At 39.2% G+C, this 22261-nt stretch overlaps 3 protein-coding genes across 6 annotated transcripts; 1 reads left to right on the forward strand and 2 right to left on the reverse strand.

The window, feature by feature from the left end:
• Positions 1 to 6525: 6525 nt before the first annotated feature.
• Positions 6526 to 12373, reverse strand: ppcdc (phosphopantothenoylcysteine decarboxylase). 3 transcript variants are annotated; one of them, XR_005076714.1, is made up of 6 exons: positions 12139 to 12369; positions 10894 to 10989; positions 10347 to 10475; positions 10076 to 10244; positions 6820 to 6973; positions 6526 to 6761 (listed from the first exon to the last, which is right to left on the reverse strand). XR_005076714.1 is itself a non-coding variant. In XM_037108585.1 (5 exons), the coding sequence occupies exons 1-5, from the start codon at positions 12280 to 12282 to the stop codon at positions 6870 to 6872; spliced, it is 642 nt and encodes a 213-aa protein (XP_036964480.1). In that variant the 5' UTR covers positions 12283 to 12368; the 3' UTR covers positions 6526 to 6869. The 3 variants fall into 3 exon arrangements, 2 of the variants coding, with proteins under 2 accessions (XP_036964480.1, XP_036964481.1); XM_037108585.1 differs by having other exon boundaries at positions 6526 to 6973; positions 12139 to 12368; XM_037108586.1 differs by lacking the exon at positions 10347 to 10475 and having other exon boundaries at positions 6526 to 6973; positions 12139 to 12373.
• A 46-nt stretch (positions 12374 to 12419) lies between these two features.
• hacd3 (3-hydroxyacyl-CoA dehydratase 3) lies at positions 12420 to 17219 on the forward strand. Its single transcript, XM_037108584.1, has 11 exons — positions 12420 to 12641; positions 13533 to 13575; positions 13681 to 13754; positions 13855 to 14019; positions 14165 to 14210; positions 14320 to 14430; positions 14512 to 14639; positions 14780 to 14892; positions 16081 to 16187; positions 16303 to 16434; positions 16543 to 17219. Exons 1-11 carry the CDS (start codon positions 12564 to 12566, stop codon positions 16617 to 16619), a joined length of 1074 nt encoding a protein of 357 aa, XP_036964479.1. The 5' UTR covers positions 12420 to 12563; the 3' UTR covers positions 16620 to 17219.
• On the reverse strand, positions 16917 to 22132 carry ints14 (integrator complex subunit 14). Of its 2 annotated transcripts, XM_037108582.1 has the most exons (12): positions 21982 to 22132; positions 21283 to 21569; positions 21059 to 21166; positions 20746 to 20901; positions 20118 to 20236; positions 19879 to 20021; positions 19698 to 19790; positions 19045 to 19189; positions 18766 to 18899; positions 18339 to 18457; positions 17820 to 17885; positions 17500 to 17733 (listed from the first exon to the last, which is right to left on the reverse strand). In XM_037108582.1, exons 2-12 carry the CDS (start codon positions 21502 to 21504, stop codon positions 17500 to 17502), a joined length of 1539 nt encoding a protein of 512 aa, XP_036964477.1. In that variant the 5' UTR covers positions 21505 to 21569; positions 21982 to 22132. The 2 variants fall into 2 exon arrangements, with proteins under 2 accessions (XP_036964478.1, XP_036964477.1); XM_037108583.1 differs by lacking the exon at positions 21982 to 22132 and having other exon boundaries at positions 16917 to 17733; positions 21283 to 21504.
• Positions 22133 to 22261: the final 129 nt, after the last annotated feature.

Consider the following 22261-nt stretch of genomic DNA (forward strand, 5'->3'; position numbering starts at 1 on the left):
TGTGTGTGCATGCGCGTGTTTTCTGCTAATTTCTAATATCCGAGCCTTTTAAGGAGGCTCTCAAATATTACATTAACTTCCTGTAAATCCTATTTTCTTCTTTTTGTTGCTTATTATAGCAAAGTGAAGGACACTTTGTAACTGGCTCCCTGCGTTTAATCCACAACATACAGGAATACAGCTCTGAAATGATGACAACAGGAAAGGAAAAGTTAATGATTTTTCTGGGGTGGTGAATGGCGAATGCACAGGTTACAGTGCTGTGTCCAGACAGTCATGGGTGGCATGTAGCTTTCCCATAAAAGTGAATCCCCTCATGAGCCACAGAGCAAAAAGTGTTCAGGATCAAAGTATTGACTTTAAAGAAAAAATGAGAGCATAACTTGTATCGACTAAGTGCTTCAGTGGCGGAAGGCTCCGGCGTAGAATGTGTTGACCTCATCTTAATGCAGTTAATGGTTGACTTCAGTTGACCAAAGTTAAAATGAGGTCAGCCATTCCCTCGGCCAGAGTTTTTACCTCCTGTCTCTTATTTGTGAGTTGCATAAAAGAAATAGGAAAGTGCCATTTTAGCAGCTTTGGAGGACAACTCTAGTTTTTGGGGAAGACATTTTAATCAGAGGAGAAAGATCTTAATTTATATCTAAACAAGCTAAATAAACAAACTCTCTTTGTTTTCATGACTGAATAAACAAACCTACCTTAAAGGACAATACAACACAATTTCATACTGTTTAACTTTGTTTATATTTGGCGGACCCTGCCATTGAAGCCTTTCCAACTTCAACCAGTGTTCTGAGGTCCTTATTTGCCTCTGAGAACAGCTTGTTTATGAAAAAAAAATACCTCCTGACTTTGTAAATATTAACATTCTGTGTTTGAATATCTCCTCCAAAACTACACAGTTGCCCTTTAAAAAAAAAAAAAAAAAAACGAAGGATCATCAAAGTGAGATCCAAGCAATCCAACGTTATTATAAAGGTAAATTCTTCCACTTGCCTGATCTACCCCTCTGGATGAGTTCACTTCTTGCTGCACTTGCATCATACGGGTCCCTCGTCACCTGTGAGTCGGAGTCTAATTTGTGTGTCTGGTGGGACTGCCACAATTGAGTCTAGACAAGTTGGTGGCTTCCATCAATCCCCGTGGCCTCGCAGGTAAAGAGACACTCATCAGGGGGTTTGACAGAGGAGAGGAGGCAGGGACTTTTCCCCGTGGAGCGTTTTCACATCTCCCCCATTTCCAGTTACCATGGCAGTACAGCTTAAGGCTAACCAACATAAAGCATCAAGGGGCTAACAGTGTGCCATATGGGTACAGCAACACAAATCTTCAAACATAAGAGGAAAAAGTGATGCATTAAAGACACATACGTACATATTGTACTGCTTTCTAAATTGGTAAGGCAAATATACACCGACACAGTTTTTACATTAAAAAAAAGGGTCTGATGTTAACAAAATTCTCTATGTGGCTATGTTTTTGCTTATTAGTCGATGATTATACAGAATGAAGAGACTATCTGATTTCCTTTTCCTCGAAAGAGATCTGCTGTCTCTTACTTCCTGATACTTCGAAAAACATTTACAGGAAAAACAGTAGGCAGATGGGGAGTTCATGGTTATTTTTTCTGTGTGAGACTTCAGTTAAAAATCTGCTCTGCATAAATACATATTAATACAAAGCAGATCATTTTGACGTTTTTTTTTTTTCAGGTAAACAAACCATCTCTAAGACGGGTTTGTCTTCCCCGGGGCTGTAACAGTGGGGTCATGTTTTTGTGTTAAAGGGTTCTATCCTGGATAGAATGAGGGAGTTACAGGAGTTTATGCTAAAGCAAACAAATAAAGCGACACCAGTTTGCCAGTTTTTCATTTGTTTCATGTTGATTTTCACATGCAGTGGTTACTAAAAAAAAAAAAAAAACACTCTCGCAGGACTTTTACAAGCTATTTCACCATAAATTATTTATATTTTTTAATGGCACAAGCACCAATTTGAGATGGCTTTTGATTGTAACGTGCCGTACAATACGTACATATAATACGTAACAGTCCTGGGTGAATTAATGAGGTGTTTACCACTCTTAAACGTCTGAGACTCAATAAGGTAAGTTGTGGTGACACAGGGAGCAGAGCAGGTGATCTCTCAGGATGTAGTTTCTGATGAAACCCTGTTGAACATTCCCTGAGGCCTGACACTACACGTTGAGCCTAGAGACAGATACACGACCCAGTTGCACCTGCACATATTGACACAGAGAATAAGATGTCATATTGGGGTAATGCATATTTGCCTTCCCATGTCTATAGGGTTAGTGATTTGCATTGTGTGATGTGGATGGTGGACAGTCTTTTCTTTTTATCCCTCACTGTTCAGGTTAACATGTGTTCATGTAATTTGATTCTTATTCACTCTTCTTCATCTCTTTTATGCAATTCACAGGTCGACTGATATACATTTCATGGTTTGAATGAAGCTAAAATTTAATTTAACATACAGCAAGTTAACATACAGCACACTCGCGTGTAGTGTCATGATATGATGCCATTTGTGCATATATTCTGATTCATTATAGAAAACAAATAGTGAACAACGTCTAACATTCACTGTAGTCACCTTTTGTATTAAATTGGGGTTGTGTTCAAATAAATGCACTGAACACTTGATCAAAAGTTGAGGCTGCATGCTCAGTATTATATCTTATTTCTTTAAACCTTGTAAGTAGCCTGAGGTAAATTCCAATAATTACTTCACCTTAAGGGAGTTAACAACGCACCTTTAACCGGAATGACCCTCAAACCAGATTCCTTAACTCTGGCTGAACAATTCTTAAGCCTTACTATTTTCTGATTCTTTTGCCTCCTGCTATTGATTTTAGCAATTCTATTGCGTCACTCATCTAAGTCTTGTGTGCTGTGTGGTTGTCACAAGGTCCTGGGGGGTAAAGGAACAGAAAAACAACTCTTTCAAAACAACAAAATATTAGAAGAGAGAAAGAAGAAATGAAAACATTTGACTTGTTCTTGGGTCTATTGATCTCAATAAGACCACCTCATTCAACAAGGTTATCCATATCTAAAGGAAAGCAAGTAGGAAGTAGTGATGGATATTAAAAAATCTTAAGAGCAGCTCAAATGAGTAACAAGTGGCCCTAACAACTCTGAAACTCAGAGCCCACACGTTTCGTTAATGACTTTGTAAGTGCACTCCCACACAGAGTTTAAAAGCCTGCAACTCCCCTCCAGTTAGTTAGAACATAAGAAGCCTCTTGGATGAGTGGTGAAACACCTTCAAGAAACTGAAACAAGTCAAGTTGTCTACACTACAGCATTTATGATTACCACAATCTGGATGACTGAGAACCTCCATCAACATTAAAACAGTTAGTTACAGATGAGTGAGCAACAGAAGCAAAACCAGTTTCTCAATTGGTGAGGCGAATATGATCTGACACAATGATTTTCATTTTAATGTTTAGCTCCTGGCTTGCAAATCTTGATCTCCAGATTTAAGAAAGTGTTTGGAGCAGACAGTCATTTAATAGGTCTTTCAGTAAAAATGAAAATATAGATAGACATATATCAAAACAATGGTAGTATGATTCAACCACATAATGCAGCCTCTGTATTCATAATATACTGGATTCACGGTTTTATCCTGCATATTTTTTTTACATCTCAAAATAAAAAGGCTTTGAATGAGGTGAGGGTGTAATAATATTTTCAGAAGACTGTACACTAACTTCTTGACATTTCATGTTTAGTCTTGAAATCATCAAGTTGATTGTGTCACGCTGCACCTGACTGCAGCCTATCTAGAGTTGTGATGATTTGTCCCTAGCTGTGAGAACATTCTGTTTATTCCCATTAGGTGCACCTGCAGGCTGCACACTCCTCTGCAGAGCTGTCAAGGCCCCGATGACACTCCCCTTGCCGGCGTGGCTGATGTAACGTTGCTCTGGCATCATTAACAGAATCACACAGCAGCCAATAGCAGCAGGACAAGTTATGGCTCAGAGAAAGATGTGTTTTATTTACAGCCATTCACAGGGCTACATGTGCTGCAAACTCGACAGCTCAACATTATCAATGCCCCTGGTTATTTGCAAACCAAATGTCTCCCCCCCCCCGCCTCCCTTGGATTTGGTGGGAACATAGATAGACCAAGATAAAACATAATTATCTGTAGTGCGCAGAAAGTAAAACAAACAAAAGCAGCACAGATGTCTACATGTTGACTATAAAAGAGGGCTCACTCTCCCAGGGAAGAGAAAATTAAATTTTCTTCGGAAATAAGTGCACAATTAATGATTCACAGGTGGAGCATGCGACACGGAAGACTTGTGTTTTTCTAAGAGTGCTGTAAAACAATTAAATGTTTGACTGTAAGGACATCTGAATCTGTTTTGCAATTGTTATGACTCACTTTTCCATACCTGTCTGGATTTTTCTTTTGTTTTTATCTCTTATGAGTGTTTGTATCTTGTCTTCTTATGAGGCAGGTAGTCTACAGGGTTGTGTAGCACTACTCATCCACACGAGCTATACGTCCAAGATTACCACCTACATGGTTCAGCTACTTCCAGTTCACCCCAAATAAGACAGTTGTTAGTGTCTGTTTCCACTCACTAACATAAACAAGCCATTGTCTGCTTTGACATTCATCTCATTGACACAATACAGACCGGGACATTCCACTTTGTTAGGAGATGGAGGGTTTTCATGAAGGTAAACATGTCTAACACTGCATGTATTATCTGATCCATGTATTTCATCACCTCTTACTTTAAGTGCGAGAGAAATTCTCAAGTGTTCCTTCTTAGTTTAATACATTAGGCTTACATGTGACGTGTAAAGATAGATAGATAGATACAGTAGATAGATAGATAGACAGACAGACATTTTTATTTAGGGTAAAGTTAAATCTCATTGTCGGTGTGCTTGTGATACCTATGTGGTTGCAGAGTGTGAATGAATGTATTCACGTATTGGATATGGGTTAATGTGCCGGGAAAACTAACACAAAGGAACTTTGGTAAGGAGTTCATCCGGAAGGGGGTTGGTGAAGGCTCTTCTGTGTTTAAGAGTTTAGACCTTAGGTTTACATGTGACGCACAACAAGTGTATCATGAGATGGAGGGGGAGATGTGTTTTGAGGGAGATCATATGTATTCTTGTGGCTGTTACAATTGAAGATATTGTTCTTAATTACTATAAAGGCTAAGGAAAGACTCTTGTTTTCAAGCACTAAAGAACGTCTAGACAAAATATTGTGATTGTGGAGCTTGGTGTTTGACCAGTTCTTATCAGCACTAGACAAGTGACTGATTTACAGTTGCCACGACAGTGCTTTTTAAAATGACATTTACCTCTCTTCTGTGCATCATTTAAGCCACAACAATAGACATAAATATTGTCGGCAAATGAAATGTGTTTGTGTATGCTAACCTAAGACACTACTAGTAACCAATAGTCACGGAGTCTGGGACATCCATCTGTCAGCTGACAGGTTTATGTTCTGTGTCCTGCAGTAAAGCCAGTCTGTCAAAATTCCTTGTGGGAAAAGAGTTTCCAACGCTTTGTGTCACATAATTAAACCCACAGGAACCATGATAGCGACAGACTCAACCGAGAAGAATGTTTTTCATGACTTTCCTGGATAATGACCAGTATGCTGCAATACACCTCCACTGTTTTAAGTGACACCCTGCTCATTTGTTTTCTCACCAAATTACATAATGGTTGAAATTCACCAAAGTTTGTTACTTATTTCTGATGAAACCTGAACTCAAAATGTAATGCAGAACCACATTTTTTCTCATGATACTGCAAAGAATTTTGTGATTAAGAAAAACAGCTGAAACTTTAACTAGTAAACTGTTTTTGATCCAAGTTTCTTTTCACCATGTACCTTTGACATCAGTGGTATTTCACAAATTCTGTTGTGATGCATGCAGTAGCAATTTAAGTGCGTCAGTGCTAACAGCCTAGGAGTTACCGACACCTTCTTTTAAGGAAGTACAGTATTTGACTTTCAGTATATTTGCTATTTTTTGTACTTACTTTCTCTTGAAAGGCCAAATACAGCCCATAAATAAACAAATTTGTCAAAGCGTTGTCCATTCAACCACAGGCGGCAAAGGTTAAAAAAACAGGTCTAGACAGAAGAATGTCAGTGCATGAACTGTATTTTTTCAAAGGATCCACATAAGCTCAGTGACATGAACTTATGAAATGCTGCTTTGTAAGCAACAAAAATATACTGTCAGTCATTTCAGTGGGATTTTGGGGCTCATACCTCATGGCAGATTGGTCAGCTGATTGGTATTCACTTTCCAACAAGCCATCAGTCATGTCAGTGTGATTTCATGACAAATAGATGTTACATACATACATACATACATATACATCTACAGCGGTAAAGTGCTATTTAGCCCTAATAGCTGCTAGTTATTCTGGTTGGTTAGGCTGCAGAGGCTGCACTTGGGTCGAGTTATGATATGAATTACATTAGACCACCAAATACCATTAGAATCAGTTTTATTAGCAAGCATACAAAGAATGTGTCATGGCATTTACACCATAAATACAATCTGGATCAATGAGTCCATATACCAATAAAACAAGGAATTTTGCCCTGCCCAACACGTGCACCAAAACTTGCGGAAGACTATGGGTGATGCCAGTCAATGACAGTCTGTACACATCCACATAATCCAAGCAAGAAGAGTTATCAGATAAAAAACGCTGACAGCATCCCAGTTTATTATGGATGTGTCAAGGCTCAAGGGTTGTGACACAATATGATTATGAAGACCAAGTTAACATGTTGGTTTCTATCTGTCTTTGGTACCAGAGGCATCTACTCTATGATGTTGATGTGCATGTTGTCTGAGATAACTCATCTTGTTTCTGAAGATACTGCTGGACGACACTGACAATAGTCGACACCTCTGCCATTGCCCCTTTACCTGCAACAAATCAAAGAACAGCAAAGTTAAAAAAAAAAAAAGCTACTAATGCACCTCTGCCAAGTATCAATACTAACAAACACACTTGAATAATTCCTTCAGTCTTGGATGAAACAATCATATCCATTTCATGGATGTCATCTGGAAAAAAGCCCCCTGACCTACACCTTGTGCCTTGGCCCTAACTGTCGAGACACATTCTTTGGGCTGATACACTCTTTGGAATAAATGTTTTTTATTGCATCCATCAAATGATGAATGACAAACTAAAATGTTAAGTAGTTTAATCAATCATAACATAGCAAGGTAGGGCACATCTAAAATTACATCTAAAAATTAAACTAATAATAGTGTATTAAGTTGAAGGTCCAACATTATAACTGCGGGTAACATCGTTGTGCGGAGATGACAGAGTACAAATTGTCTTCGAGTCAGACTATCCCACACTGAACTGCTGATCAGAAATATGCCGGGATATTTGTATATGACCATCTCTACATCCCCTGTACCAGGACCCATACTGGAGCCAGTCTCAGAGATCAATAACCGTGCAGACAACCTGGCATGCTAAGAACCAAAAAGACAGCCTCAGAATACAGATGATTTTCTGCATTCCAACCAAAGTTCAAACCAAGCGGAAACCCTCAGGGCAAAAAAAAATTAAGCCAAGGCGGAAGTACCAAAAACTGCAGTTCCCCAAATGGCCACAGCTGCTGGAGCTGGGAAGTTCCCGCGGAGACAGTTGTGGGGAGAGCCTGGAGCTTCCAGAAGAATAGACACCCGGAGCCAAGGAGAGAGTTTGTTTTTTAAACTTTTGGGATAAAAATGTGGATTTAACGCCACTCTCGCTTCTCAACCTATTTGCAGAAAGGAGTCACAGAGATCCCGAAATCCACTGTAATGTACTGTAGTTATTTCTTTTTTGACTTCTCAATGGAGAGGAAATGTGCTTTACAAAATTGAACACAATGACAGATACACAGTCTTTGGGGAATAAACCTTGGGCAAACTCACACCATTATCTTTAATAAGCACAAATGATCCCGTGATCGATCACAGACTAAGGTAGCTAGGTGGGCTAACTCGGCTAACTTTAGCTTCAGCTTCACGCACCCTCTACTTATGTGCCCATTTTTGATTAGCCGGGAGTTAGACAGAGTCAGCTGTCAACTAAGGACGTCTTGTTCTTCAATCAATCAATAAGAATCAGACAGGAATCTTCAGGGCTGAGTGCAGTACAGTTTTATTTGCTGGCAGCCAAAGGCCCGTGATCATACACAGACAGTGTCTATGAGAATGACCAAAATTGTATACAGAGAGCTCTTCCTTTATACACCAAGACAGGTCGTGGGCCGCAAGGTCCTTCACCAATCATAGCTCCTCTTGTTTATCACTTTTGCTGACATAGGTGTTTTCTTGTATACGCTCAGTCTCCTTTTATAATTTTGGAGCCTCAGCTATAACATACACCATTATGTATTCCTTAGGAGAATTTAGGCCTTAGTTCTTGGAAGGCCCCAAAAATACTCAATTGGTGTATAGTGACCTGACCACATTCTTTCCATTGGCCCCAAGTTTCCCTCTCAGTATATCCCATCAGATTCAGCTCTTTATCTGAATGCACATTTCAACCATCAAGTGTGATTTCTTAATACTTGATCATTCTGTTTAACACCATACTGAATATTATCAAAATATATCATCAATCACTAACTACTCACTATGGTCACATGGCCATATAATTCTACACAGGTACTGCCAAGATGACGACGGCCAGTACCACCCCTTTAAGCTTCATTCTGGCTCTTTGACAACCTTGGGGTGATGTCACCTGTTGCTCTGTCGGCTATTTTTAAAGTCAATGGCTCTAATCCCCAGTCAGCTCTGCTGGTATCATATGAGGGAATTTAATGATATCAGCTGTTTTACTGTTTAGCCAATGCTATAACTTTTCCCTGTTAACACTCTGATAGTGACTATCTAAACTGTGCACTGCTGTCCTCAACCTTAATCCTGCGAATAAACATATGAGTCATTCAGTCCCTTACCACAAACAGGATATGGGAAGGCTTATTCAATTCAGTTCTTAAGTATTCTTACGTATAGCTCACTTGGGTCAGCTGTCGTACACTGTTTAGTCTCTATAAGATGATACCACCCATTTTCTGCTACTTATACATGCATACGAGTCAACAAACCTGGCAAGGGGCCAGACATCCTTCTGCCTGGCTCTCTGCCTTCCCTGGGGACCCTTAGTTGTCCCAAACTCAGAAGGCAAATGTAATCCTGCCAAACGGCCCTTGGTCTGCCCCAGGTTCTCCCTCTAATTTTAGTGCATTTCGTAGGCTCAAACCACCAAAATGTGGTCAAGAGCATGCTCTGTTGTTTCTCTAATCACACCTAATAGAGTGTGCTAGCATATCATGAAGTGTACTTCTTCATTTCTGCAGAAATGTGTGAAGTTAAGCAGTGGGGGAGGACAGTTACCAGCTAGTGTTAAATTGTTTTTAAAACAAGAACATGTCAGCTTACATATATGGATACTTTTGAGGGAGGGAAAGAAACTACTGCTACACTACTTGTCAACTCATGTTCAGCACAATTCGCCTTCATCTGTTGTGTCTCATATTGAACTCACTAAGCTTATTTTACAATCACTGTCCGCGAAGATTAATATTATTTGTTTATTTTATTTAAGAATTAGTTCTTCATTTATGTCTAAAGAAACTAAATAAAAAAAAACAACTGTAAAGGACAACACAATATCATACTATTTTACTTTGTTCATATTTGGTGGACCCTGCCTCCTTTCTAGCTTCAAAATGGTGCTCTGGGGACCTTTGTTTTTCTCAGTTATGGAACAAACAGTATTTTGTTAATATTCTTAATTCTTAAATTCTAAGTTGAAATTTCCTCTCCAAAACAACACAGTGCCCTTTAAAGATGAAAAGCCCGTAATGCAGTTAGAATTTATATAATGGAAGTTCTTCATGCTAGAATTATTTCATTCCAATGTATTTCTATTGTTTTGGATACAACAACAAGTTCCTGCATTTCGGGGGTTTTATAAGGTGAAGGTAAATACTGGTAGATATTTCATACCTTCATCCCCACACACTAGCTTCTTAGCAATGCAGGGAATTTCCACATATCCAAACTCCGTCAGCCTGGATACCTGCTGGGCAGTAATGGGATGATGCCACATAGCTGTATTCATTGCAGGACAGAAGAGGAGAGGACGACTGGTATCCCATGCTCTCACCACACATGTCTGCCAATGACAGAGACTAATCAGCTATATCATTTTCTAAAGCAAAATTGTTTAATGAATTATTATTTTCTCTAACATTCTGTAGTCATTCCATGTTCTCACCAGCAGATTGTCACAAATGCCATTAGCAATCTTCCCAAGAGTGTTGGCATCAAGAGGGGCAATGACAAGTAGATCTGCCCAGCGCCTTAGCTCAATGTGTAGCACAGGGTCTGATCTCTCAGTCCACAGCTAAAACAGAGACATACTGTTTGTCAAGCAACTAATGAGATACTTCCCCACTTTAATTCTGGGTACTACTTTAGAAACAGTTTCTCAATCTTTTTCTTGCCTGTGACCATGTTTTTGTGTCTAAAATTTCTGATGAACTCAGCAACTGGATAGCTGACAAGTAACTTCTTGTTAACTTATGCCACACTTTGATTCACTCAGGGTGATTTTGTGATCTTTTATCTTACTTTCAAGAGCATGCGGTGAGATTCAAATTGACTGCACAAAAACTTTGCAATAGCCATTTTACTTGTTATCTTGAAAATACAGCTGTTATTAAAAATTTTGATTTCAGAAATCTTCCAAAATCCAGTCAATTTATCAGTGGCCAAGTTTGAGAATCTCACTAAAATAAGACATCCTTGAAGTTCATTGTTACCTCCCACTCATCCTTGTCACTGTAGATCTTAACTGATATTTCTGCAGGATCATAGAAGTGCTTGGCATGCTCTGTCGTGACCACTCTTACATCCACCTAAAGCAGAAAAACAAGACAGTGACAGTCAACTTTTTTTCCAAGCCTTTTTTAGTGTTGCTATAGTACTGGAGAAGCAGATGACTAAGGAGAGACAGCTTGAAATGTCAAATAATTGATCTTGAATGAGAAACCATTTATGGGTCTCTAGTTTTGTCAGACTAGCCCATTTACATGGCATTTGTCAGGATCTCTGCATGTCTCTGGACCTCTCTCTCATTGTCATATAAACTGCATCTCAGCAGTAATTTTCATGATATGCCTTCATAGTCATTACATCATATCTCTATATCATACTCAGATACATTCACTGATTTGTGCAATTACCACAGTTTGGATTTTTCTCTATTCAAAATGAGCCATGCAAATATTCGGGTGGTTAAAGTTACAGTTCTAAATACTCCTCAAACCGGTCAAAAGGCTGTCTTTATTTTTCACTTCTGTTTTTAGATTCTCTATCTGCTGAGTAGACTGAAACTACTGTTCTGCTACTCTACTGAAAATAACTGCAGTGCCAAGTAAAATAATGAGTACTATAATGTTACCTGAATAAAAGGAATACAACAAGAAGATTCTATTCTGCCGTGTTGTTCAATTCGATCCGTTTCCAGGCTCAAAACCAAACAAGGTGAAGCAACTTTGAATATGTATGAGAAACTTCTTGAATATCTGTGGTCTGCTAAAACTGTTAGCTCATTTAAATCAGGGCTTAAAAAAATAGCTGTTTACCGTGGCTCTCCAATAAAATAGATTCATATTTTATTCAGAATCTTTTTATTTTCATGTTTTTGTTTTCTTTTTCCTTTTAAATGCATTTTGTCTGAATATTTACTTTTGCTTTTTGTTTTCATCGCCTTTAAAATGCAATTTTAACATGTTCTTAATGTTTCCATGTCTCTATATGATTAAACTTGTCTTGCTGTTGTGGTTTCTATACAGGTGCCTAACAGCTGCTACATCTCCATCTTGCGGTTAAGGGGAGGTTATGTGCGCTCTGCCAGGTAGTGAAGCAATAGTATGTGTAGGGGCATATATTTTGGATATAATTAGAATAAATAAACAGAAGTAGAAGTAGTATTAGTAGAAATAGCCCTAAAAGAGATTTAAAAAATAAATAAATAAATAAAAATACAATAAGTAGCGGCTCACCCCAGGGAGCTGAAGCAGCTGGGATACCAAGAGAGGCAGTTTCAAGGCCGCAACACTCCCAGTCACGGCAACAAGAACACGAAATGTTCCGCTGGACTTCAACAAATCAGTCTTGAGACAAGAAACATGGTCGTTCATCTGCATATTCGCATATCAAAAAGAAGACTTCGACAAGGAGCCGCGGTGCCCCTTCAGAACACCTCCGGTTAACTACTTCCCTAAATATCAGCCGCCAGCCAATCGGAGCAGACCATAGCCAACGTGCGCGGGCACGTCACTACGCTGACAGACGGCAAGCGCGGGTTCGCAGAATATTCTGGGCATTTTACTGTCGCCTGCCATGACAGCTAGCATGAAGACAGGAGGTTCATTCATTGTGCGACAAGCCTGATATTTGTTTGAAAGAAAGCTCTAAAAACGGAACAATGACGCTCACACCTCTCGTGTACTGGGCTCAACGCCACGAAGACATTTACCTGCGAGTGGAGCTGACAGACGCTCAGGTGAGCTAACAAGTGTACAGCACAGGACTCATTTTTCACCAGTGAGTCGCTTTAGGATACTTTCTGAGCGGGTTGTCCTCTATTGTAAGCCTCCTGAGGCAATCTGACATCATGCAAAATAGGTGCAGCTTTTTTGGGGAAATGCTCCGCCGCCGGGTAGCCGTTCACTTTGCATACTGGGTGACCAAGCACAAAGATCCATTGAGGCAGCAGTTCATGCCCCCTTCTCACGTCTGTGATTATTAATCAGTAATGTCCAGTAATGTGCAGAATTAGTATAGTTTAGGGAAATGTGTGTGGTAAAGTCACACATGAGTGACAAATAATCGTAATCAAAAAATAAATTCAAACAAACAAACAAACAAAAAACACCAGCACTTCCACGACCTGCAGAGGCGGAGTCAAACATTATCACCTCTCCCTTTATGTCAGGTAACAAAGGTGAGAAACTGGTGTTGCATCACCTAAAGTTGTTACTTTGCCCCAAATACAGGAGAGAGTCTCCCCTCAGCCCACTGTTATTCCCCCCCTGTCTGGACGTTTACCTCATCCATAGTTAAGTTTAGTTAGGCTGCACTGTATGTTTAAGATGAACATGAGCTCATTCAGGGTGGAGTTTGGGTGAAACGTTTCATTTCCCTTTTTTTTTTTTTAAATTTTTAAATTTTTTAACTTCCTTCAAAAAAGGAAGTAATCTGCAAGCTGATTAAATGTTACTATTGTAGATGGAAATACAGATTAACTCAAACGTAGCAGAATTGTTTGAGTCTTTTTAAATGTTTTATTTTTGTCTGTTCAGCGTTCTCGTGCACAGGGAGTAAAAGGATGCCTTAATATTTAATCAGATGGAGGAAGTAAGCTCACCATCTGCTTCTCCGTTATTTTTTACAGAATATTGATGTCCACGTACATGAGAAAGTGCTCCAGTTCAGAGGTAACTTAAAGTATTTCATTGTCAAAATGGAAAATGAAATGTGTAAGTTCATGATTTGTGTCATAATTTATGGTATTTTTTTTTTGTGTGTGTGTGTGTGTTTAGCCCAGGGCCATGGTGCAAAAGGACAAAATGAATACGAGTTCAGCTTGGAGTTTCTTTCACCAGTAAAGCCAGAGGTATGTATCCATTGGAAAATCACTTCTAGATATCTATTTTTTATTTTATTTTTTCATATGCATTCTGACTATTATTAAATGAACCTGGATGGGCACATAGGTGAGCCACAAGTCCACACAGAGGCAGGTGAATATTACAGTGCGGAAAGAGCAGCGGGGCTGGTGGGAGAGACTGACTGCACAGGAGCGCAAACCGGTCTTCCTGGCTCCTGACTTTGACCGCTGGCTGGACGAGTCAGACGCTGAGATGGAGATCCGGGAAAAGGTGAGATTTAAGTTCAAAATCTATTAAAAAAACATACCTCTGAGACAAGTGTTGAAAAATTATTCAAATATCAGAACTAAGAAAATACTATTGTTACCAAAGGCAAAGATTAATTTTGTTATTATTTCTTTTTTTACTTTGAAAGGAGGAAAAAAAGAACAGATTGAGGGCTTCGAGGCACAAGGAGGAAGGTATGAGTACTCAATGAGTAAGAGTATGAATCTGTTCAAGCTATTTTTTTTTTTTATCAGATTACTCAATGATTTCTTCTTCTTTTTCCTTTTCTTTTTTATGTTTCAGGGTTTGTCAGCCTGAAAACTGGATTTTTGTTTGTGTACAACCTGGTTCAGTTTCTTGGTTTTTCATGGATCTTTGTCAACATGACAGTGCGGCTCTTTATCTTTGGCCAAGGTGAGAAACTATAAGAATGTTGTGGCTTAAAGTTTTGAAATGTTTCTTCTTTGATCATTAATAACACCACTTTCATTTCAGATTCTCTGTACGACACATTTCACACCATTTCGGATGTGATGTTCTTCTGCCAGATTCTGGCAGCAGTAGAGGTCCTCAACGCTGCCTTTGGTGTAGTCCGAACAGGTGTTATTCCAACTCTTATACAGGTATTAGATGCTCATTTGCCTGAGTTTTGAATTTCATGATGTGCAGTGATACCTGCTTTTCATTACTGAAAATGTGTGTAACAGATATAGTATTAACTTTTCATTATTAAGTGCCATTGCGGGTTTTGATTCTCTCCTAGGTGGTCGGACGGAATTTTATCCTCTTCATCATTTTTGGTAGTTTGGAGGAAATGCACAACCAGCCAGTTGTGTTCTTCGTTTTCTATCTGTGGAGCGCCATTGAGATTTTTAGGTAAGTGCCCAAATAGCTTAGTGTTGATATACGTTCTCAGTCATCCAGGTCATGGTAACTCTAAGTGCTGTAAGGTAGGCAACTGGACTTGTTCAGTTTCTTGAAGATGTTCACCTCTCATCCAAGAGTCTTTTTCAGTTCTGACTAATTGGAGAGGAGTTCCAGGTTTTTAAACTGTGTGTGGGAGTGTGCTTACAAAGTCATTAACGAAATGTGTGAGCTCAGAGTTTCTGAGTCCTTAGGGTCACTTGTGGGTCGTTAGTCAAACTGGACTGAGTGTAGCTGAAGAAGCCTCTTGGATGAGAGGTGGAACTAAACTCTAGCTTAGCAATGTAAATTGACTAAGTTAAGCGCTGTCCATTTATACTCTCAGGGCAATCGTACAGCTAATATTTTTTCAAATCACAACAGGAGTTCTCTAATTGGAGATTAACTTCTGCTGAATTGTGGACATTTTACTAAATTGTGTTGCCGACATGATTTAAAAGTTTATAAAAGGTTCTTTAAATGTATGCTAAGGCTTGTTACTTTTAATGCATTTGAAGGGATTTAACGACTACTATTACTTGGCTTCACTGAATGCAACCCAACAATCAGCTATCCTCCTGGTGCGTTTATATTTCAGTTTGATGGTCTTTGAATAATATTAATGACATGAGGTACAGGTAGCTTTTTACAGAAATGGCTGGTAGAAATGTCTACTAGGTGGATGCTATTTAGTTTTATACTTTAAGAGTAAATCTTTGGGCCTGTACTTTCTTACTGTACTTGAGCAAAGATGTTGAACCAGTACTTTTGTACCAGTCCTATTTTTCACACAAGTACTTCTGCTTGGGAAAAGAATGTGTGTACTTTAGCCACCTCTGATCAAGAGGATAATCAGTCGATTCTTTGATATTGAAAATAATTGTTAGTTGCCACCCTGCCACAAATGGTAAAACATTTGCAGTGTGGTGTCTGTGGGATTAACTTTGACACAACAAAGACACATCCAGTGTAACTGCAGACTAAACTTGACAGACCAAAGTTTGAGGTCAAAGTTGGATGCAGTAATTGGTGTGACAAGAATAACAGCAGGTGATTTAGGCTACCTTGTCACAAGGATATACTGTTGTTGACACAGCCTTGTGTCAGTGGATGAATAGAAACACACCTTGGGTTAAACTAACATGGCATTCCAATTTTTAGGTATCCATTTTACATGCTGGGCTGTTTCAATACAGAGTGGAAAACTCTCACGTGGCTGCGGTACACCATCTGGATACCACTGTACCCGTTAGGTGTTATCGCTGAAGGTGAGTTGTTTACGTATCTCAGAAATACTAATCAATCGTTTCGTTCGTTTCGTTTCATTTCACATTTCACACACAAATTATATTAAAATTAATCTCGCTTTACAATCTCATGTAGCTGTTGCTGTCATACAATCCATTCCAATCTTTGACGAGACCAAACTCTTCAGCATTCCTCTGCCAAAAGCCATCGGTACCTCCATCAGCTTCTCTTACTTCCTGCACTTCTATCTAGTTCTCATGTTTCTTGGTAAGTGTTCAGATAAAACATTAATCACATAGATCTTTGAACACATGTGGTAACAATGTCAGCATTTGTGGTTCTGACATCAATCTTTTGGTCGCCTCCCTCGTTTAGGACTCTTTATCAACTTCCGTCATCTTTACAAGCAGAGGAAGAGGCGTTTCCGTACCAAGAAGAGGAAAGCAAATTGAGATTCAGCACCGACAACAGTCCTCAAACACCTTGGCTGCCTGCTTATTTCTTCTTTTTGATATGATACTCATAAGAAATGCTCCAGTCAGTAATTTTCCTTTTACCACAACTTGTTTGCCCTCACTAAAATAATTTCATTCATAGTCAACATCAACATCCTTCATTACGGATGATGTAATATTTCATCATTGCATTGTCACTCTCATTTATTGGTGATTAAGTTCTCTTGGACATCAGTCAGTATTTTGTAGATCAGTGAAAAACTGTAGTAAGCCTTAATAGCCCATGTGACCAAGTGTTTCTTTCCCTTTTTATTCTTGATAGTTTAGCAGTTTGTTATTTCCTGTATTCCTTATTACAGATTTTTGAACCGTCCCACCGACCTCAGGGGAAATCATACTGTAGACTGATAAGTGCAGACAGCATTTTCACTCATGCTCAGTAACAACCAGCTATGCAGAATTTATATTTATATTGCTTCCTCATTCTGCTATTTCATTATTTATTCAGTCACCTGAATTTTTAAATGCCAACATTAACAATCACTTCCTGTAAATGTGAGTTATTTGACAATGAATAAAAATGAAATTGAAATCTGATCTGATTAGGGAAAAAAGATCCTACAAAAGAACATGTAAAAAACAAAACAAAATAATGGACACATGAACATCTTACAAACACCTTATTATGTACGTGTTGCCATGTTTAGGCAGTGACAAAGGAGTGTAAGTTATCAATATCCACATATAAGTTCTTGAAGCAGCCCCTTCAATGAGTTCTTCAAACAAAGTTCAGCACAAACGGGTGCTGTCTCCACCTTGGTCCACACAGGTAGAGGCTGTTATAAATTAGTCCAGCTTTTACTAATTCAGACGTGGCTCAGCTTGAGAAGTCAGTGTGCATGGGAGCAATGTTGTGATCAAAAGCAGCGTACTGGGAGTCACCAGTGCTGGCCAGTTTGAGTTGCTGTGCAGCATGGGAGAGCTGGAAAGCTGCGTCAGGGTGAGCCGAGTCTGGCAGCAGGGTGCACTCTCTCTCCAGCAGATCAGCAACTCCCTTCAGGAGCTCCCAGAAACCGAAAGCCAGGGCAGCCTTCCGAAGACGGTTCAGCTCCTGACAGATTGAAATACAAAACAACGATTTGAATAAATCTCAAATTTTATTGCTTACAGTTCAGCATTATTTATAGAAGAAATTACCTTATAGAACGTTTGAGTTTTATCTGGTAGTTTTCTTGCGTTCCTCAGGATCTTCTGCACATCAGTCTGTAGGATGATATCATCAATAGCTGAGTCAGTAATGCCACACAGGGTGGATGGTAGAGATGGTAAACATTTTTAAGAAGAATCTCAATTGAAACAGCACTCCAAGTATCATTATGGTATCAAATTTAGAGCTAAGCTAACGGTCCTAACCCTAATATTAATGGACTATTAATCTATTAAATGTCATTGTTAAAGTATATAGTAACATCAAAGTATGTTCAAGCATTTGTTAGCAAGTTAGTCAAATCCCAACTACTCTCTTAATTGAAACTGTGATTACTATTTATTGTGATAGGTCCTAGCTGTAATGCATTAAGGGTTAACAGTCCCTGCAGTTTCTCTCAAGTATCATAGCGTGTGCACTCTGGGGAGACAAAGTCTGAATACACCTTGTAAAAACTGAAACCATGACTGCCGCATACAGCTTTCCTTTATACACTGATTTTACTGCACCTGTAATCCACTGGCCTTAATCCACACCGTGACATTCTGGGCATAGCTTCGTTTGACCTGCGGCTGCACGGGGAAAGGACTTTTATTGTCATCTTCTCCGTATGGATTTTCAGCAGCCTCTGAAATTCCAGAAAGGTCGTAAAACATCAAAGTGAAGTCTGGATGATGATCAAAGAAAAAACAACTCTGTAATAAAACTTTTAATTATTAACTGCTTGATTATGTACACATACAGAGGCCTTTGCTCTTCAGGAACAACAGTCATTAACCTGTACATGGGTTATTGTGTCAACCCAAAAAAATATGCCTTCAGTAATAAAGAATGAGCAAAGACTATGAGCAGTAGTTTGTATTACATTTGTAGAAAACCTGCTGTTTGCTTTTTTGAATTGTCTGCAGTAGACACAGGGAGGGGTGATTGATTTACCTGAGACTGGTCCCAAATGTGAGATCTTGCCCAGCCACGGCAGAGGCTCTGCACCAGGATCAAACACAGACAACATCAGGTTCGATTTCTTCTTGCTGTCCGCTTGAGAATACAGCATCCCGTACCACTCCGGCCTGAGAGAAAGCAAACTAAATTTAGGCCATTTCTTCATAAAATGCAATAACTTGTTCTGCTCTGCATGTCTTTTAATGTCGTGGTATATTCTGAACATACCAGAATTAAAGTCAGTTAAATATAAACAGCCCTGTTGCATCTCACCCCAGCTGGACCAGCGCCACCATGCCCTCAACTTTAAGACTGCCATGTAAAAGTACACAAAAGTTTGGACTTTTGCCTGCCATCTGACTAGCAGAAGGTTCCTCCTCAAGCTCATCTGTGGCTCCTGTGCCAACTTCATCCACCTCTGAAATGAAGTACAAATAAATTACATTAATAATAACAAAATCTGATACATAAAGAGGAGTAACTGATTTTATTGTTCTCTTTAATTAAAATGTGTTTACTCAGAATGAAAAAGGTGAAAATAGTGTATGTCAAATGTGAATTTAATCATATTATTTGCATCACAAACACTTTGGATTAGAATAATTTGCTGTTTCATATTTGCTTTGACTTCTCTGGTGTATCATCAGCAGCCTGTTTGCATTTTCTGCTCATTTTTGTCTAATTTATTTTACTGTAAGTAATACCTGAGCAGTCATGTTCAATACAGCAAAAAACGTGCTTGACCGTATATTGTGTTCTGTTCTTGAAGCAGCCAAACAACCATTTCATTTAAAATGATGCATTTATTTTTAAGAAAATCTGGAGACTGCACCAAAAGCAATAATCTCTAGGCATGCCATGCAGCTGATTTGTCCATAAATGTTTTTTTTTTTTAATAAACACCAAAACAAAGCTGTTACACTAACCTTTGTTCACAGCAATAGGCAGTACCAAATGTCTGGATATAACTGGAGGACTGGAAATGTCACCAATTTCAATGAAGCCAATAATTTCCAAATCTGAAATACAGATAAGAGAATAGATTGTTATTTAAGAAAATTGTTTAAATTGAACTCTAAATCGTGGAATATGAAGCCAGCTGGGTACCTGTACTGACTGATCGGGGCATGGGCTCAACCTCTTCATCCAGCACAATGGGCTCAGGTCGAGGGAACACCTGAACATCTGAGGACAGGTTCCCACAGTGCAGGACAGCATGGAAGGGAGAGTATGCGTAATCAATCAGCCTCCTGAAGACATAAAAATGGCCAAAGGCTTCTTAGTAAATACGTCAAACATGAATAAGTATGTTTCTTTTTGGATAAATCCCCCAGTGGGAGTCATACCCAAACATAGCCTGTACACTCTTCATGCAAAGTGGTCCCTCCATACTGAAGATCTGTCCATCACCACCACTGAGACGCAGGAGCTCCTCCAAGTTGTCCATGGCATCAGTCATCTGTAACTGCAATTACACAAGACAGGGGTTTGCATTAGTTATAGCTAAGGTAACTCAAGTCTTGATACTTTGATACTGTTTCAATACCATTCGATTAAAACAATACAATATCTGCACTGTGACTCATTCCAATTTACAAATGTGTGTTTGCAGGCTGTTAATCAAAAATAATTAATTATCTGATTTTGAGTGCCATAGACTTTTTTCTTTTTGCTATAGTATTGAAGGGAGTGTCAAGTGCTGTTTTATATACTAGTACTGTATGAAAGTTCAAAGTTCTGGGATTAAGATACCTTTAGTTTCAGCTAGGAAATAAACTGCAAATCCCAATTTGCTGTAAACCTACATTTTACAGAATGCAAAGGAAACATGAGAGAAAACGGTTGCTACATGTCACTAATGACAATCTTTTTTTTTTTTTTTTTTAAAATCACATTTTCTCCCAAGGTGCAAGTCAATGTGCAAGTAAATAGAAATGAACTGTTGAACAGCCAGTAAAAATCATAACCCATTACCTCCTCTGCGTTGGCTACACACATGATGTACATTTTGGTAGGGAAAGGGAAAGGCAGTGGGAACTTCTTGTCGTCCCCACGATGCTTCAGTGTTTGCAGGGAGTGACGCAGGGAACCCTTGCCAATACCAAGAGATCCATCGGTAACCAGCACCACCTACAGGACAAAGGAAGGAGGTACATAAACACGCTCTGAAACAATAGATGAGCGCAGGTAGCTGAACTCACTGGAAAAATATATTGTTCATACACCACTTATATCTAAACAATAGTGAATTCAGGTGGGATGGTATTGTGTAGAGGACTCCAAGTACCTGACAAGGACAGGCACTGCCCCACTCCTGCTGCACCACGTTACTGACTCCCTGAAGAGCTGATTCAACACAGGTCTTGTCATAGTCTTCCAGGTTGCTCAGAGCCTCCTGCACAGAAAAGACAATAATAAGATGTCTTACTCTTCCTCTGAGGTCAGAGTTAAGCCGTGAGGAAATCTTGCTGTGATTGCTCAGAATGACTTCTCGCATCAGACATACTTTACCTGTAATGTATTGTAATCCCTTGTGAAAGGTACCAATAGGTCCCAGAGAGAAGAAAATGCCATCAGTGATGTGAACTCCAAGCGATAGTTTGAGGCCATGTGTTCGAACAGCATATTCAGTCCGTGCACAGCCAGGTTCTTCCTCTGGAACTCCTCACTGCCGTCCACTGACACTGGCCGTGTCATGGACAGGGACACGTCCATTAGGACCACGGTAGGCATGGTTAACAGATTATATAAATAACCAATACAACAGTGGTTTTAAAGTGCCCTCCTACGTGCTGCCACTGAAGGAAAGGAAATTAAAAAAAAAAGTGTGAGGACAAGAATACAAAAGAAGAAGTTAGCCAACTTGGCGTTAACAAGATCATTCAGCAATTATGCGGCTTATTACGCGAAATGTTGGTGTCAGTGTCACTATTTTCGCCACTAGTATCACAGTGAGGCTATTAAAAACTCAAACTATTATCATTAACGAAGTTAAAGTCTAAAAGGCAAACAACCTGTCCCTGGAAAGCACTGTTAGCTAATGTTGGCTAGTTGTTCGGCTAACTAACGCTAGCATTTTGCAGCATAACGTCAAAAAAACAAGCGGGAGATAAGTTCAGTTTAATATCCAATAAATATCAGAAGATAACTATACATTAGTTAAAATATTAAGTGAATAATTAATAGGCCGAAAACTAAATCTATACGTGCCATTCAACGTCTCGCTCGCCATCCACCAGTGTTTGTGTTGTACGGTGCACCACTACGTCCGTCCGGGTGACAACGGCGTACTTTGAATAAACAGTTCCTACGCGTTAAGGAAAAAACAACATAGAAATCAAAAGGAAATTCTGCAAATACATCATTACTTCGATCTGCTTGTGCACCTTATACATTAAAAGCTCAGAGTTTTTCCAATTTAGTTTTTACAGTTAACATTTCGATGTAACACCGGCTCTCTAACGGAGGAAGAAGAAAAGTGAGTGGTTGA

This window comes from Acanthopagrus latus, chromosome 8 (genome assembly GCF_904848185.1).
Source record: "Acanthopagrus latus isolate v.2019 chromosome 8, fAcaLat1.1, whole genome shotgun sequence".
Lineage (NCBI taxonomy): Eukaryota > Metazoa > Chordata > Actinopteri > Spariformes > Sparidae > Acanthopagrus > Acanthopagrus latus.